At 43.4% G+C, this 17,786-nt stretch overlaps 1 protein-coding gene across 1 annotated transcript in view; it reads right to left on the bottom strand.

Annotated features, from left to right (window-relative positions):
- Window positions 1-582: 582 nt before the first annotated feature.
- The window catches only part of TIAM1 (TIAM Rac1 associated GEF 1), a 412,279-nt gene continuing 395,075 nt past the window's right edge, over window positions 583-17,786 (bottom strand). Inside the window, exons 23-28 of the mRNA XM_019662811.1 lie at window positions 15,943-16,051; window positions 11,894-11,952; window positions 11,244-11,346; window positions 8,714-8,801; window positions 6,684-6,856; window positions 583-3,022 (exon numbers count right to left, since the gene is read on the bottom strand). Coding sequence (XP_019518356.1) covers window positions 2,553-3,022; window positions 6,684-6,856; window positions 8,714-8,801; window positions 11,244-11,346; window positions 11,894-11,952; window positions 15,943-16,051 — 1,002 coding nt within the window. The 3' untranslated portion in view covers window positions 583-2,552. The remainder of the gene's footprint in view (window positions 3,023-6,683; window positions 6,857-8,713; window positions 8,802-11,243; window positions 11,347-11,893; window positions 11,953-15,942; window positions 16,052-17,786) is intronic.

Here is a 17,786-nt window from a genome sequence, read left to right as displayed (position 1 = left end):
ATGGGATGTAATGTACAGCACAGGAGCTCTAGTTACTAATACTGTATTTGCATATGTGGAAGTGCTGGGAGAGTGGATCTTAAATGTTCTCATCACAAGAAAAGGAGTTTTGTAACTATGTATAGTGATGGATGCTAATTGGACTGCTGTGATAATTTTGCAATAGACACAAATTTAAATCATTAAGTTGTACACCTGAAACTAATGCTACCTCAATAAAAAATAAATTAAAAAAATAAAATCCTTCAAGCTCTACCAAGTCAGCTTTCCCTTGATTATAATTATTTAGAAAAAAAAAAAAAAGGCATCCCAGGAAACTTTCTCCCATATGCCCTGTCTTGTTAATAGTTCACATGCACCCTCTCGTTCAAAAAGGCACAGGAGCATGGGTGGCCGGTTAGCGCAGGTGGTTAGAGCACAGTTCTCATACACCAAGGTTGCCGGTTTGATCCCCACATGGGCCACTGAGCTGCGCCCTCCACAACTAGAATGAAACAACTACTTGACTTGGAGCTGATGGGTCCTGGAAAAACACACTGTTCCCCAATTTAAAAAAAAAAAAAAGGCACAGGACCATCCAGATACTTTTCAATATTTTTATTGTTTGACAGGCATTTACAACGTTCCATTCATAGACCTAAAAACATAAAAATAGACCTTCTTTCAGCTTATAAAAGAAATATATAAGAACTTTTGACATAGACACGTCGTGACCTTATGTACAAGAGACAATGGCACCCTCTGCAAGCACCAGACTTTCCAGCATTTTCAGACGGACCCGCAGCACTGGGACTAGTCAATGTGATGAAAAGAAGCCTCGGCTTCTGTTTTTCCACCCGGACACAATCGAACTGGAGATGATATGGAACAATGCAGTGATACAAAGGGTATAGAAACCATTCTAAAGCTTTTTTTAAGAAAATCAGAAGATATAGCAAAAATTTAATAGAATAAAACTTTCAAAAGATCAAGCTCGAAGCCCTGGAAACCCGAAAGGGAAGGGACAGAAGGGGGGGCAGCAGGTCAGGCAAGCAGGGACGCAGAGCATGATGTTCTGAACTCTCTATTGTCTGGAAATATAAAGTCATAACTAATTTTTATAAAATATAATTCCTAAAGCTACTATAAAATTCAGGTCTTTATAGTACCTACTGATGTGTCAAACACCAAATAGATATTTTTCCCCAAAAAGAAAGTTTTCATATTATTTAAACCCTTCTTAGGAAGTGGACATTGTGAAATGGGAAAAAAGGAAAAAAAAAAAAAGCTATAAACCTTTAAAAAAAAAATTTGAAAGTGCTTTAACTTGTTTTTGTTCTCCCTATTCGGAAATCTGTTTAGAACGTTAGCTTTTTAGCATGTTTACCCTGTTTTGTTGGCATGAAGAAAGTGTTAAACACAAGACATATTTTTGAAGAGGTTGTTTTGTTAAGAGGTTTGGTTATGGACTGTCAGGGAAGGGGTAGGTAATCTATGAATGAAGATGCAACTTTGATGGGAAAACCAATGATCACCATGGCAACCCCATGAGGAGTCTCCCCTCCTCATCCACGTGCAACAGACACACATACTGCCCCTTCGGGTGTCATGTTTAATTCAACCAAGCTTCCATCTCAAATAGAGGTTCAAACATTACGGAAAAAAAAAAAACCTGCTTCTTGGAAAAAAGTTTCCCCTAAGCATGAGCATCTTGTTGGCTTTTCATATATAAATATAAAACCACCGTGCCTGACTCTCTCTGTAAAAGGTAAAATCCTCATTTTTTTAGACTCAGAGTTACACTAACACTGTAAAATTCTCATCTGTTTGTGCCCTTGCATCTCAGGTAAAATACAAAAAATAGCATTTTTGTGTTTTTTTTCAAGTGATAAATTTGGATCTCTTTTCAAAGAGTTTGGCATCTTTATAATTCTATGCAAAACTAGAACTTCCAAACACTGACATCGAGTAAGACCAGCCATAGACCAAAACAGAAGAGAAAAAAAAGGCTCATCAGAACATAAATCTCTACCCTCGACTCACACATCCTTAAAATACACAGATATTCTCAGACATTTAAGAGGGAAGGGGAAGAACACTGCAAGCTGTACAGTTGCTTTGTTTTGTGTTTGAAGTTGTTTCCCCAACTAGGAGGTGGCTCTGGATTGATTTCAGATAGAGCGATCTTTATTACTATTACTTTTTGGGCTATCTCTTAAACTAATCTGTTGTACATGCTTAAACTCTGGGGTAACCTGCTTTCCAGTGCTATAGAATCCTTTTTTAAAAAAACTATTTGGGCCCTGATTAACTGAGAATAAATAAAAGCCCTTAGTAATATACAGAAGCTAGGACTCAAGCTTATTTGAAATTCTGAACAATTCTTTCTGATGTTGTTAAAATGATGATGTTGGGTGACTACAATGGCTTCAGAGCAAAGTCAGCTGCCAAAACTGTGTGCAAGAGTGCGACCTAAGGGGACGTTCTCCTCCTCGAGGGTACAGGGGCGGGCAGAGTGAGGGCAGGGCAGGGAAACGTATCTACACACGCTCTCTAAGGGGGAAGCGACACAGTCAGATCTCGGTGTTCAGTTTCCTGGAGGGGGCAAAGTCTTCACGCCTAACCCAAATGACTTCCTCGCTCATGTTCTCCAGGCCTCCATTGATGCCCGACAGAGCAGCTTGCTTCTTGAGCTGCGTCATGCGGGACGCGTGACTATTCAGGGTTTTCCGGCCTCTTTCTCGCTGACTGATGGAGGCAGCCTGAAGCCGCTCCTGCAGGTCTCTGTCCACGTCGGCGCCCTTCACGGACTCACAGAACTCATCATCGTCACTGAGGATGTCTGTCTCCTTGATGTCATCTTGCTCCTCATACTGAGCAAGATCAAACTGTTCCTCTACCCATCGGTCAGTGTCCCCACCACCGGGGGGCTGCTGGGACTCTTTCTCCGGGCTGCTGGCGGAGATGGCATCAGAATCAATGGTAAACCTGTTTCGAGCCAGTCGCCGCCTCCTTCTCCCCAGAGACTTGCTTGGGGCGGACACTGCACACACACACAAAAATATAAAAATAAAACCCCCACATGCTTCACATGAGATAAAAATCCAGAAAGCAAATAAAACCAAAACTGAACGGTATGCATTTGTTGCCCTGCTATTATTCGGGACATACGGTCCAGATTTTACCAGTGTCTCTTGGAGTCTTTACCTCACACAAATGTCTGGCCTTAGAAGATGTCACAGCCACAGACCGAAGGGCAAGGGGAGACACAGGACACAGAGAGGTGAGGGGACATGGGGAGCCAACTTCCTCGGAAATAGTCCATGTTTCTGCCCTGTGCACCTGGGAGACAGGTGCTGCCGATTTCTGCTGCTCTCACGTAGACACTGATCTTAGCACCATGCAGGCCCTCAGCCGCGACAATGCCCCATGGCCCAGTGCTCTGAGCATCCCTCAGCGCTGTCACTTAGCTGGAGCAGGTCTTTAGGAAGGGTGGGGGATGCTTCTAGAGCCTTGCTGTCTTTGTAGAAATCACCATGATGTCTCAAGGAGGCAGAAGCCCCGACCCAAGTTATCTTGCTTTCTGGGAAACTAACTGTTACACTTCCTGAGGATCAGCAGTTAGAATATGGGCACGGCGTCCCTCAGAGAGACAGCAGGACAGAGTGGCTCTCAGAGACATGAAGTCTCCACTTAATTCCCTGCCCTCTTTCTGACAAGCCCCATATGAACCGTGAGGCTCAGCAAATGAGCTTAGTCCCTCCTGTATGTTCTATACATCACCGATTTCTCTTCTACAAAGCAATTAAAATGCCAGTGCCTGGGTGGGATGAGAAACGCGTAATATAGGACACCCAGGCAGCTGATCGACAAAGTGCTATATAAAGTGGCAAATGGTTAAGAAAAACAAATCTTTGAATTCATTCGTTCACCCTACTGCCCTCTAGGAAGCTGGAATTATTAAAGACAAACAAATACACAGAAGACGCCACCCAATCAACAATCCCACCACACACACACACACATACACAAGACAGCTGACATGGACACACTGCTGCTTCTCCTTCGCTAGTCAAGTGGCTGCTGTATCAGAAATGAGAAGGTGAAATGCAAAATGGGCTTTCTAGTGGAGGGAAAAAGCCTAAACACCTACTGGGAGCTGCTTTCCTAAAACCTAAGCCCTAAAAACCATTAAATTGCTTCAGTGCCGCTAGAAGATGACTATTCTGCCAAACATAGCCTTGACTTCAAATACAGATGGTACAAGGTCAAGGAGCTGGACAGTGGCCTCAAGTGGTTCCCATTCTGGCCATCCTCTGCCTCAGGGCCCTGTGCTTCCATCATTGTTCCTGAATGTTCTTCCATCTCAAAGCATGGAACAGATGGACATCACTCCACTCAAGGAGGGGAATGGAACCCATTTCCGCGGGGGGGTGGAAGAAAGAAAAGAAGTAACTTATTACTACTACTCCATTGGGAAGAAGCAACAATTCCTGTTCAGTTTTATCTCAACACCACCATAGTGGACACTGGCTCTCTCCAATGACTACATTAGAACTACTTCGTTATTTTGACTATTGGGAATAGCTGTCAATGATTTCCATGCTGAAGTATTAGAGGTAAAGTATACAATAATGTCTGCATTTTTTACATGTGTCCAAAATAAGCTGAGTTGATGGATGATAGATGGATAGATTTGTGATTATAAAAATACAGAAAAATATAAACTATTGATGGTACCTATGAATGCACATGTTCTTAAGCTGTTCTATATGTCTGAAAATTTTCATCGAAAAATGTTGGAAAAAGTTTTTTAATTGGGTTACTGGCAGACATATAGTACTTTTAGACTATACTTAAGAGTTATAATTATTGAGGCAGGATGTTTGGCTTTACTGTCCTATTCAAACAGAACAGAGGGAGAAATAAACCACCTAGGTATCCATGACAATGCATAACGAAGCATGAGTATCTATCCTTTATCAGAAAGATACTTAATAACCCAGCCAGTCTTAAGGGGTTCAAGGAGACTCTTTGATTTGAATATTTCCAGTGTTCACTGTTAAGACTGACCAGCTAGTGCTGTGCTGATCCACTCACACACCATTTTTAAATATCTAACATGAAGTTCCTGATGATAGTAAGGAGCTTCAAAAGTAGAATGGTAAAGACTTTCTTCAGCCAAAAATGAGCCATCAGGCAGAAAATCTTCCAATCAGCCACAGCCAAGAGGCTCTGACATCAAAGCTTTCTCTTGGAATTCATGATGATGTAGGTTGTGAGTTGGTCATGTTTTCTCTCCAAAGGGCTCTCAACAGGACAATTTCTGGGGGTCCTACAGACTTAAAATGCTTAGTTTCAAAGTAAATGCAGCTCTGAATTTACGTTCACTGTTTAACAACTGAAAGTTGGCCAATGACAGATAGGGTTTCCTGAGGTTGGAATTCACTCCCAATCCTAATCAAACATTCCCTGGCAAGTGAAAGGAACAGGTGAAGACAATTCCAAGGTGAAATTCTCTTCTGTGAGCTCTAGAGAGATCAGCGGAGCTTTCTTACACAAAGACTCCATGAGAAATGTGGATATGAAGGGATGTGTGGCTCTTAAGGGGCCTTGGGGAACCCAACAGAGTGCTGAGTGTTCACCTCACTAGGTTTTCAACCAACACTTCTCAGCTGACTGGAGAATAGAGTCAAGATAACTAACCCCCTAACGTTAGTTACATTTAAGGTGCTTAAAGACTGTAGTATCCCACAAGCTATGTAGGTTATGTCTGTGAAAACCTTCAACCATTCACAGTTCTATCCATGCCTCTTCAACACAACTGAGAACAGGAGGAAAGGCCATCGGGACAAAGGTCAGAAACCTTTTGGCAAATGCAAAGGGAGCCTCTTTTATTAGACTCTTCCCTGCAAAATTCTGGGCTGCCTCTTAAGAAAGGAGTCACTATCTTGATGTCATTAATACCTATGGGTTATGAAAATACGTTTCTTCCTAGATATGTTACTGCCGTTTATAGGTGGTAGTGTTGGGTTTCCTTCCTCACTGCTCCAAGGCGATGATTCCCATCCCAAAAGAGTATTTACTCTGAGGCCATTGAAACTCTCGATTCTTCTTTTACAAGAGTAGCTGAAGGCTTGCCCAAATTAACATTAAAGCTAAAAATAAAATTGCAGGCACAAGGCAAGAGTAAAAATCTGACATGTCATCTGGTCTACCAAACATGACCTCCCTACTGAGAACAGGGATTGCTGTGTTTCTGGATTACAAAGCCACCATGTTCTCAGAAGGGTGGGACACGACCTTGCTGAGACATGACACACTGCTTTTTTGCTCGACAAAGCTGGCTGTCATGCAAAGCAGAGACTCTCATTCCGCAAGCCGGCTAAGACAGCCCCTCCAGAAAGAGAGTGCGCTCAGCTCCTGGCTTGGGAATGAGAGAGGAGCTCACCAGCCAGAAGGAGGAGGGCAGCAAAGGGAAAGCTGGAGGGAGGACAAGAGGAGTAAACCAAGTGCGGGTCCCCAGGGAGCCCCTGGGAAGGAGGCAAGGGCCAAGGAACCTCACACCAGGGAAGAACCGTACTCCAACGTTAGACCCCACAAGGCCACCTCTACATCTTGCTCAACAAGGACGTCAAGCTCACTCAAGTTCTACAGTGGACTGGGGGTGACGGGAATCTTGAACGTCGGAATCCCCACAGTACCTGCCCTGCTCATGGCCGGCCTCGCCCCTTTCAGCGCACACAATCTTTTGCCTCCAAAAGGGACATATTGCTGGGACGAGGGAAGGCTTTCGGTTTTTAGGAGCTGTCTTCTGTGCTTATCACGAAGGATTGAATGCACAGCCTTCAGGAAATCCTTTCGGCTCTCTGGGGAGCTACGGAAGAAGATTTACATGTTAGAGAAATGGTGCTGAACACATGGGGAGCTCCTAATGTCATCAAGTGCAGCCAAACAAATACCCCAGGGCACCAGAGGTCAAGACTGAGGCCAGGACTCCCATTTCTGTGCTGAGCTGGGTTTGCATTGCTGGGGACAGAGCACACATACTCCTTTCCCATTATGCTTTGCAATTCATCTCCTGTAACCAATCTGGGAAAAAGCAGCCCATGAGGAAAGGGATTGATGGACAGGTGGATTTCTGCACCAAGAAGTTGCCAAATTCTTCTCTTGGTACTTAAGGCAGAGCTCTTCATTCTAAAATGTTTTTACAGACAAATGAACCACAAGATTCTTGCTCTGCAGAGTACCTAAAGACAAATGTCCCAACATTTTCAGTTTCCTTGAGAGCTGGCCCTCTGTGAAATATCAGCTCCTCACAAGACATTTCAGCATGTAAATAGTAAAGCTACATTGGTCAGAACTCAAAAATCTTCCCAAGTCTTAAATCCCAGAGTAAACGGTACTTCCTAGCCATGAGTCATTTTTCTTGTTATGGTCTCAGTATTTTTACCCAGGTAAGTTGCACCTGGTATTTCTTATTAACACAGCATATGGCATCTCTAGGGGCCCGCTTCCTGGACCTGGTGGACTTGACAAACAAAATCACAAATGGACTGGCCTACATAGATGGTAAAGATGCTGTTCAAACCACATGTGGATTACCTGAAAAAGACTTTTCCATTCTAGTCCCTACAGCTTCCTGGGATCTGCCCTTTGTTGAGCTCTGTCACCCAGTGATGTAGAAACACAAAACATGGGCTCTGAAGCCAAACCCACCTGAGTTTGAACTCAGTGTTCATTTGCTATAAGGTCTTAGGCAAAGTACCCTCTATGAGCCTTGGTTCCTCATCTGTAAAACGGGGCAACTGCAGCACCCCAGCCTATCTACATGAAATAATGCATTACGGTGCGTGGCATAGTTCATGCTTGGCAAATGCGACTTCTTACTATATGAGCAATATCATTATAAAATATTGCTAATAATCATCATAATATTGATTCTGCTGATTTTTTTATTTTTTATTTTTGTAGGCAACCCATAGCATACTACCGCCACGATGTTGGGTTTTGGGTAAGTATTGAAGAAATTATTAGGTACCTATGATTCCATTAAAGCAGAAAGGAGTACAGATCATCTTTAAAGCCAAATACATCAAAATGCTGCCTGTTGGGGCTATTCATCTTGATATTTTAGGCAAAAAAACGAAAGAGAGGGAATTGGCTGCACTTGAGAAAAGGCCTCAAATTCTCATGGAAGAGGAAGAGAAAGGGAAACCCACATTGTATGTTTAGCTTCCACTCAAGGCCTGAGCAACTAGTGCCAACCTCCCTACACTGAAGTTTCTGTCTGCGATGGGGAACCCTGGGAGTACCTGCACACACTCTCACCAACTCCCGGCTGTCTTGCCATCTGCTGCATCTGAGATGCTACAGGATAAACAAACAACGTATGCAAACACCGAAATAAAATATTATAGGACAACTGCTTCCTTCTAGTCCACAAAACGTAAACATGGGAAGAAGGCCCTCATTTGAACATTGACTGCATTTGAAAATTCCTGTTTCCTTTTAGAAAGATATTAAAATAACCAGGCTACTGTCCATATTCTAGTAAAATCAGTTTAATTTACCCAATTACTATTACTTAATGAATTCAATAATTTCTCAAATGAAGAGTCTAGAGATGCCCAGGCTGATCTGCAGAACCCAGAGGTGGTTGGCTGGGGGACACCAAGCACATCACAGTCCTTCCTCCACTTTGCATGTCTGCAATTCACGGCTCCAGGCTCACCTGCAGCACAGATGGAAGACCCTCTCTGGCCTCCCTTCTGACTCCGATTTTACGTGGACAATTTCACACACAGTATTCGCTTCTGCATCTAGAGAAATTTAAACAAGCATGAATGAGGGTATGTTTCAAAGGGACTTACTTGCATTTTTACAAAAGCATTTTCCATACTTTGGTATAAGATTAAAGAATGCAGAGCAGCATATGACTGAAGGAAATTTACTATGACCCCATGATCCAAAGAAACAAAGTATTCAAAAGCTTAATGAGCGCTAAGAAAAAGAACACTGGGAAAATTTCCAGTTGCGAAAATCTCCTTCTATCTAGATGGTCTAAGAGGACAGTCAATCATAGTGATCTAAGAACTGACCCTTTTAGCTGCACAGCCCGTTTGGCTGACTTATTTCAATTAACTGATTAGTTGTTTTGGCACCAGTTGGACTAGACAGAGCCCAGGATTCACCAGGCCAGTGATAATAAAGAGGCAGGCCCTCACCTCCTGTTGGGGTGCCTTCTCCACGAGCACCTGGGCCTAGTGCCTTGGACAAGTAGCAGGTCCTGGGAATGAATGGGGCTCTCCTTCTCAGCCCTCCCACGGTAGCCATGCTGAGGGAATCAAAAACGGTATGCCGAGAAGGTAAGGAACAGCTATATTTTAAGGTAATTGTAAGCTTTGCAACACCTGGCTTGAAATAGCATATTATTTTATAAGCCTTGCAACACCATATCATTTGAGGCCATAAATAAAGTGTTTGTGGGGGGAACAATTCATGACAAACATCAAGACTGCACCTTGTGAGGTCGTCCTTATCCAGTGGTTCAGAACCCTGGTCACAAACCCTGACTGTGCCACGTTATTTAATGGGTCTGAGCAGGACCGATTTGCAGAAAGTTTCATAAGCGCTCCCAAACTAAGATAAAAATCTACACATTCCATGTTCTGATTCTCAAATCCACTGGAATGTATTTCACAGCGGGGAACACATTGGCTAGTCTTTATAACTCCATTAAAATAAGGTTTTCTCTTGGTGGTTTCAAACTTGATTGGAATGAAAAATAGAGGGTGAGAATGGAATGCCATATCACAAAGATGGCTTTGTTTTCAAAATGGAATGTCTTTAAGTTTTCAGTCCTCAATGAAGGCAAAATTCCTGGCTGAGTAGCCTGAAGTTTGCTATAAACATAAGCTTTCTTATTTATATACCAGGCACAAAGAAATATATGAACTAGATAACTTACAACCTAAGACTACAAAGTAAGACAACACTAGTATCTAAGTGCTCAAACCTCAAAGTGTTATTCTGTTTATAGACCTATAACCTATAAGGTCCCGCAAATTCACGTGTAAATCAATTTTACAAATCAAATTGTAAGTAAAAAGGCACTAGGATAAATCTCTTTGCTGGAAGGTGAGAGAGAAACCTGAAGGCAAATAATCATTCTAAATACATTTGTCCAGTGTGGTTTTTGCATTTGAGTTTTCCTACAGCACAAGGCATAACCATTGTGAAGGAAGTTGTGTCTAGTTTAATTTGGGTGAGTAACTGAAGATTCACCAAATATTGCACGAGTTTTTATTCATGACTTTTGACTAGGGGGAGTTGGTTTTATGAGGATCGGAGCAGTTTTACTGCTCATGGATGTGGCAAGTTGAAACGGAGAAGATGAGCAATCCCAACTGGACACCGAGAACTTAACGCTCACATCAGAAGCATGAACTAGAAATAGACCCATTGTGCATCTGCGGAAGTCCACGTATAGGGCCTCTCTTTATACCAGACACCTGCAGCTGCTAGGTGGGAAAGGAATAGGTGTGGCCGATTTGGGGCTCACATGTGCTCCTTCCGGGATGTGCATGGAAGATCCATTGCTGGTAGCTCCTCCCTAGGACAGCCTCAAATTAAGCCCTGGATGGGGCCTCCGAGTCATAGTCAATATCCTGCTGATGTTCTCTTTTCGTGTGCTTAAAGCATCGTCTAATTTCGGGTATATTCATTCCTACCCAACAATTCGCTTCACTGCTATTTGGATTGCAGAAAAAGAACTGACATTTCAGAGCCTTCACACTGATACGAAGATAAGAATTTACAATGCGAAGGGGAAAGAAAGGTACCCAATGGCTTTTTTGGGCTTTGGTGGTCTTTTCAGGTCTCTTAGTTAAAAGGCAAATGAGTTATTTACACGGGCTTAGTCTGCTTATGGGCCCAAGGGTTCTTTCCAGAAGACTCATTGCTACTCAGATGTCAGTCACTGTAATATTATTAATATAAATAACAGAATGGTTAGCATTCCTTGGAACAACATTGAAGGCATTACATCCATTCACTCGGTTCATTCCTTCACTCAATTCATTCATTCCTACATTCAAATATTTAATAAATGGCAGGGTAAATGAGAGGCAATGGAGAGATGGAGGGGAAAGGGAGTTCGGCATAGAAGAAAAAAGATGGTGGGTGGTCAGACCAAGAGCGTGGATTCAGACAAACATTCATGCACATATCAGAAACATGTACTTAGCATGCTCAGAGTTTACCTGCACTTGCTAAAGCTCGAACCTGCAGAGCTTCGGTGGGGATCATGTGCCGAAATCGGAAGGGGTCCCACTCCTCATAAATTGAAAGCCTGTGAGATCCTACCTGCAGGAAGAGAAGGAACCAGGTGCATGAGGACAGTCTGCTCTTGCCAAAACCTCCCCATTCTCTAAGCCAGTGACACTGGAACCCCAGGGTCTGTCCAGAGGAACTTGACCCTGGGTGGCCTTTCACTCATCCAGCAGAAAGCAAGAGCCCATGTGGTAAATACGCTGGGAGGGTGCAAATAAGTTTGCTAACCAAATCCAGGTAGAGGAGAGACACAGGAAAGAGGAGAAAAGGACCTCAAAACAAGAACAGAGGGACAACAGGATGAGGGAAAGGAAGCAATTAGTGTTTAGGAAGGTTCTAGCCATGGCGGGCCCAACAGTATTCACTTTCATGCCTAAACAGGAGCCCGCCTGAAAGAAGGCAGGGTGGGCAATTTCCTTGAGTCCTTAGCAGAACTTAAAAAAAAAGCAAAAAAACCAGAAAACAGAAATCATAAAAGGCTTGTGCCTGACAGAGGGGCAGCATTATAATTACACAGATATAACTGAGCAGCAGACAGGAAGGGAGATCCTTTCAAACTATGAGGTAAAAGAAGTCTTACAAGTTTTTTCTTCTGTTTGGAACCGTCTTTATACACAAGGACCACAGCAGTTTTGAAGACTGGAAAAAAATAAAGTAAAGGCGGTTATGGCACATAAACCGTGGGGTTTTCCCCTTAACTTCAATGACTTGTGGTAATAAACACTACAGTTATGAAGACGACAGCGACATCCCAGCTAACCAACGCCCACTCCACCTTCCAGTCGTTTGTCATGTGTGTGAAACGCAACTGCTCAGTGAGACAAAATTTCCCAGATTCAAAATAAACAAAGAAACCTAAATAAATGGAAATTACCCACCCCCTCCCTGCCCCACTGGAAATTTTTAGGTGAAACATAACACTTTAACTAGGGTATCATTTCAAGTTTAAAACTTCAGCCACTAAACATATTCAACAAAAATGTACTACTTCAGCAGCTGGAGGAATAATACAAATGTCTTTAATAATAACAATAACAATACAATTGCTTAAGTTGATTTATATTTATGCAAATTAAGCTAGTGTTACACAAAGAGAGTGTTCATAGTTCAGGAAATATAATTTATATTTTATTATTCATCATAATTAGCTGATCAAATAGAATGTACTTCCGCTTCTTCCAAACAGGCTGAATTACAGTAAACTCTTTAGAAGCAGGAAGTACGGAGTCTTCTTAAATTCTTTGAGGGGTGGGGAGATACAATGGAGTTAGGCATAATCTTCCATAAAATTCCTTAAATAATGCCATGCATGTTTTCACACTCAGTGATTCGGACTCCTCAAGAAGGAGAAGGAAGAACTGGTGCCCAGAAGGGTGACTCCGGGAGAGGGTCTCTGTCTCTCTCTACATGCTGACCCCAAGGCATAGCAGGCACCCAGTCACGCAGCAGCTGGAGGGGACGTGCCCTGCGTGCCAGGCACAGAATTACAAAGGTTCAGAGAATCCTCAGGGATGGGATCCCAGGCCCTCTGGAGACCAACCCACAGTATCTGGCTCATTTTCTGGCCTATTTAGGATAGGTCAGTCTCCCCTTTGTGTGGGGTTTCCACTGCAGGAAAAGAAGCCTCATGATGCAAAGAAACTGACTCGAGCCACTGAGTCTGGACAGCTGCCAGCCCTCCATTCCTCACAACACTCAGCTCCTCAAGGATTCCCGAGGTTCCCACTCCTCCCACCCAAAGGCCACACCCGCTGTGCATGGAGACTGAACACCAGCACTCGAGGAGGCCCTACATTCCCACCACGAAGCCGTCAGCAGAAATCAGTGGCCAAGACAGCAGGTCCTTTTAAAAACAAGAGAGCTCGACCCCAGGAGAGGGCACCTGGTAACCTTAGTCTCAGGAAGACTCACCACATTGTTAGAACCACAACTCAACAGCATGGTTGCCATGGTTCTAAGAAGGCTACTGGCCTGCCTCAGTTTACCTCAACCATATTGGATCACAGCAGTGGGGGGCCAGAGTAAACTACCATCTGGACTATGAACACTTCTCTGCCTCCCCTGTAAGCTCACCCTGATCCTAGGGGGCTATTCTCACTCAACTAACTTCACAGGGTTGCCTAATGTCCTTAGGCATGGCCTTGACCTCCAAAGCTCCTGGCTGCCCTTGATAGCCTGAAGTATTCGCTCTAGACTCCGAGAGGTGAACATCTACTACCCTTCAAGGCAGCAGCCTAGGCAAGCTATTTCTTTTTTCTTTTAAAGATGATAATCAACATTTAGTACATATTAGCCATCCTGTGAATAAGACATCACGGTGCTGGGTTGGCAGCAGGTCAACTTCAGTTTCAGAAGAAAACTGCACTATTTCCTGAGATTAGAGGTTTAAACCAAAACACAAGACAACCATGTTTTAACCCGAGAGCTGCCTGTTTGATGGCAATTAACTTACTTCCCTTACAGCAATACTTCCTTATTTCAACAGGCATTGCTAAGGCTCAGTTGGTTCTGCCTTACTACTTGAAATCATATCAAAACTGCCTATCACGTCACCTTGAAGGGCTGGGAATCCATAAATAAGCTCATTAGGATGACCACAGTCTGCCTGGACTCAGAATCCTGATTTTAATCCTCTCCCTTCACTTTATTATTACTCTGGAGAGGATTCTGAATAATGATAAGCTTGCCTCCTATCACAGAGCCTCTTGCTAACTATGGCCCCTGTGGAGACGGCCACAGGGTGATGGGGGTGGGGGCTGGGGTCCGCAGCTTCCATTTACAACCAGGGCAGGTGCTGTGGGCTCCATCCCGGGAGACATGCTTCCCTCCGATAAGCAACCTGTGGGGGAGGGAGCAGAGCGACGCAGAGTAAAAACCTGCATTGCCTCCCATCTGGGCCTGTGCGGCAAGTGGCACTTAAAGCTCCAAACCTCAAAACTGGCATTTTCCTGAACCCTTTATTCCACGGCTTGGCAAACTAGGGCCTACCGCCTGCTGAGCTCAGCCCGCTAACAGAGATGCTCATTCATTTAGATTGTCTGTGTTGCTTTGGGCTCCATGTGGCCTCTTTGTCCATGGAGCCTAAAATATCGAGTATGTGGCTCTTCACAGAACAAGCTGGCCGACCCCTACTTTCTCAAATGGTTTCCTTATTCCACATCGGTTTCTTTCTAATTACAGGAAATCCCTAAAATTCAAGAGACAGTCATAAAAAAATCCCAGTGTTGACCTGGAATTTGTTAGTCTGTAGCCCAGCCTCCAAAACAGATAGATGGTTTGGGTCGCTTACTTCAGAATCCTACATCCCATAAATGACCTACCAAGAGGCATCAGGGAGCTCCCAGACTTCTCCGAGAAGAAAACGTAATATAAGAAACACAACTGGTAATGTTGAAAAGAAAACATACTGTGGTTTCCTCCACCATAAACACCCATGCCTATCAAAAACTACCAACACGTTAAAATACTCCTTGGTACAGCACATTTAGTCACATGGTTTTCCTGTACTCTTCTATACTCCTGTGTTATTTTTAATGAAATGCCATCAACAGCTACAGTGGCTCTTGGACAATGTTGCGAATATCACTAAGTTTCTCGATGAAGGTGGAGTGATCTAAGAAGAAAGCCCAATACATCTTTGTATTAAACACGCTGATTTAGTATCACTGGGATGTTCCATTTGGGAAACTCTGTTCATATCATGGAGGGAAAAAATGAGTTCAGCTGAAGAAGCAATAATCAGCAACACCCTCCCTCTCCTGCCCCCGGAAACATAAAGTAATAAGGTAAGAGCATAGAAATACTAGACTTCCTTTCTTTTATGTTCCTAGCCAGGAATCTTCTGGGGAGAGGTTAGGAAAAAACACAACATAAAACAAAAGCATGAACTGTTGATCGTTTTATACTCAGGAACAACACTGCATGCCACGGAAGCATTTATGTTGCAACGACAAGCCATATTTCCTGAATTACCCACAATTCCCAGAGTGCTAACCCACAGCTTTTGTCCGTCAAAAAGCATATTACAATACAACCACATGGGCTTTCTAATTCCAGCAACTGCATCCATCAGAACTGGTTTATTAAAAAATCAATCATTCACATACAGCTCTACTTTCACTCGTATCAGTCACGATGTGATTGAAAAGCACCTCACAACTAAGGCACCCAGTGCTGCCACAGTAGGTCGGCTGGGAACGGATGCCCTGAATCCCAGCTTTGTACACATCACACAGAGGCAGGGAGAGAATAAAAGATCTCAGATCCGGGGTCTCAGAAAGTTTTCTCTTGATGTTTTCCTTGGTTTATTATTAATCCATTATTTTAGAAAGATATTTAGAGCAGCAGCGGAAAAAAGAAAAAAAAATCCTCTTCTGCTTGTATGTTTATGCCTGGGGTCGGCTTGGGCACAACCATTTCTTCCCTCCCATGCAGCTGGGTGGCCACACTTAACTGAAAGGTTTAATTTAATATTTGTGACATGCTGGTGGCCATAGCAGGAAGACCAATTCTGATCACTGTAATTAGCTTTAATAAATTGTGTCTCAGAAAAGAAATGTTCTTATTTTGAAAAATAAGCCAGCCTCCTTACCCACCACTCCCACCGCCACACCCTCTCCTGATACCTACCAAAGGCTGCCAGTTCTGGTTCCTTTTTCCACTTCCCTAGCGAGGCTGGTGGGTTTGGCCATATCACTGTGGTGTGCAAAAGCAGGTCCCCCATGCTCAAATCTGCAACCTGAAAACCAGGGACAAAGCAAAACTTACTGGGAGGTGTTATAAACACTCAAGATTTTTATGGCATTTTAAATTTCCACAGGCTGATGTCAATACTACTTTATGAAAATACTGTCTCTAAAAACATCTGGTCTTTTTCAAATTGAATTTATTGGGGGTTACATTGGTTAGTAAAATTATATAGGTTTCAGGTGTACAATTCTGTAATACATCATCTGTATATCACATTGTGTGATCACCACCCACAGTCAGTTCTCCTTCCATCACCATATATTGGACCCCCTTTGCCCTCTTCTACCAACCCATTCCTGAAGTCAATTCTGCTTCATTAAAGTACTGTCTTTAAAACATCCTTTTTTTCCCTTTACCCCATGTGCATCTACCAGAATTTCAATAATAAAGTGGAAAAAAGGTACAATTTGGGGTTCTGAAATTCACATGCAGCAAATCTGTCAAAACTTATCTAGCAAGTTGGAGACGTTTTGTGTTCAAATAGAGACAGTTTCTCAAGGAGAGACAAATGGCTGTCAGTGATGACGAAAATCCACCCCCAGAAAACTGTAGGCCTGTGAGTTTAAATCCCCTTGGAGCCAAGGTCTCTTCTGGGCAGTGGAGTCAATTATTTCTTCTTCCAACTCTTTTTAAAGAAGGTTTGATTTCACATTCGAGGAGGAAGAGAAGAAGCCAGCTGAGTAGTTCGAAGACTGCTCTTTTAGCACATACAGCGTTGAGCTCTGGGATCCATGGAAATCATGACGTCTAGTCACATGCCCCTGAAGATGAAATGCTACCCCGTCTCAAACAGACAAGGTCCTCTTCTTGGGGTACAGCCACCCAGACATGATGATCCAGAGGGTTTGCCCACAGTCTCGTGAGTCTGCCTCACAACACTCATGTCTGTCTTTCTCACTGGAGTCCTTGGCCCACTTCCCAGCCTATCAAAACCCCAACCTCCCACCCACTCGAGACACACAAATCCTAGGTGGGAAGATCATCTGATCTCTTGACCTGTTTGCTCTTTGTGTGAACCAATCACAGGACAAGACTGCACCAATCAGAGTTCACGGTCTATACCGTGGGTAAACACCACAGATGTTTAGGATGTCTTTCCTCAGGCATACCCCCCGAGCACCCACCCACGGCCTCCCGGTTCTACTCTTTGCATCCACAGCCACCAAGCCCGAGTCTCTCTTCCTCAAGGCAGCATTATGAATATTTGAAATCTTGATGCCGAGCTTTTCCAGGACAAATGGCTCTGGTTTATTTTGCTGCTTATGATCTGACTGGGATTCTAGACACAGCAGCAACTGAGCAGCTCTTGCCAAACACACTGTCATTTGGCATTGACCTTTTTGAGCCACCGAACCAGGCTACAGTGCTGGAGATGTGATGTGGCTTCCAGCAGTGCAGAATTCAGTGCTATTGTTGCCACTATAAAGAATGCGATCATTATAATAGTAATAATTACTCTAATGATTATTGAGCTATATTATTAGTATAGCCAAGGGTAAAAAGAAATCAGCAATCATGTTACTTTGTTTATACGTATGAAGTCACTAGTCAACCAACTCCCCCCCACCCCCACCCCTGGACAGTATCTGCTAAGGGAACTATACACCGTATTTCCCCATGTATAAGATACACCCTTTCATCGAAAATTTTGGGGTCTAAAAACTGGGTGCGTCTTATACAGTGGTATATTTTTTTACTTGCATTTCCTGCTTTTTCGCGCTTGT

Source organism: Hipposideros armiger, unplaced genomic scaffold, assembly GCF_001890085.2.
Source record: "Hipposideros armiger isolate ML-2016 unplaced genomic scaffold, ASM189008v1 scaffold_381, whole genome shotgun sequence".
NCBI lineage: Eukaryota > Metazoa > Chordata > Mammalia > Chiroptera > Hipposideridae > Hipposideros > Hipposideros armiger.
This window is presented reverse-complemented; position numbering and strand designations above follow the sequence as displayed.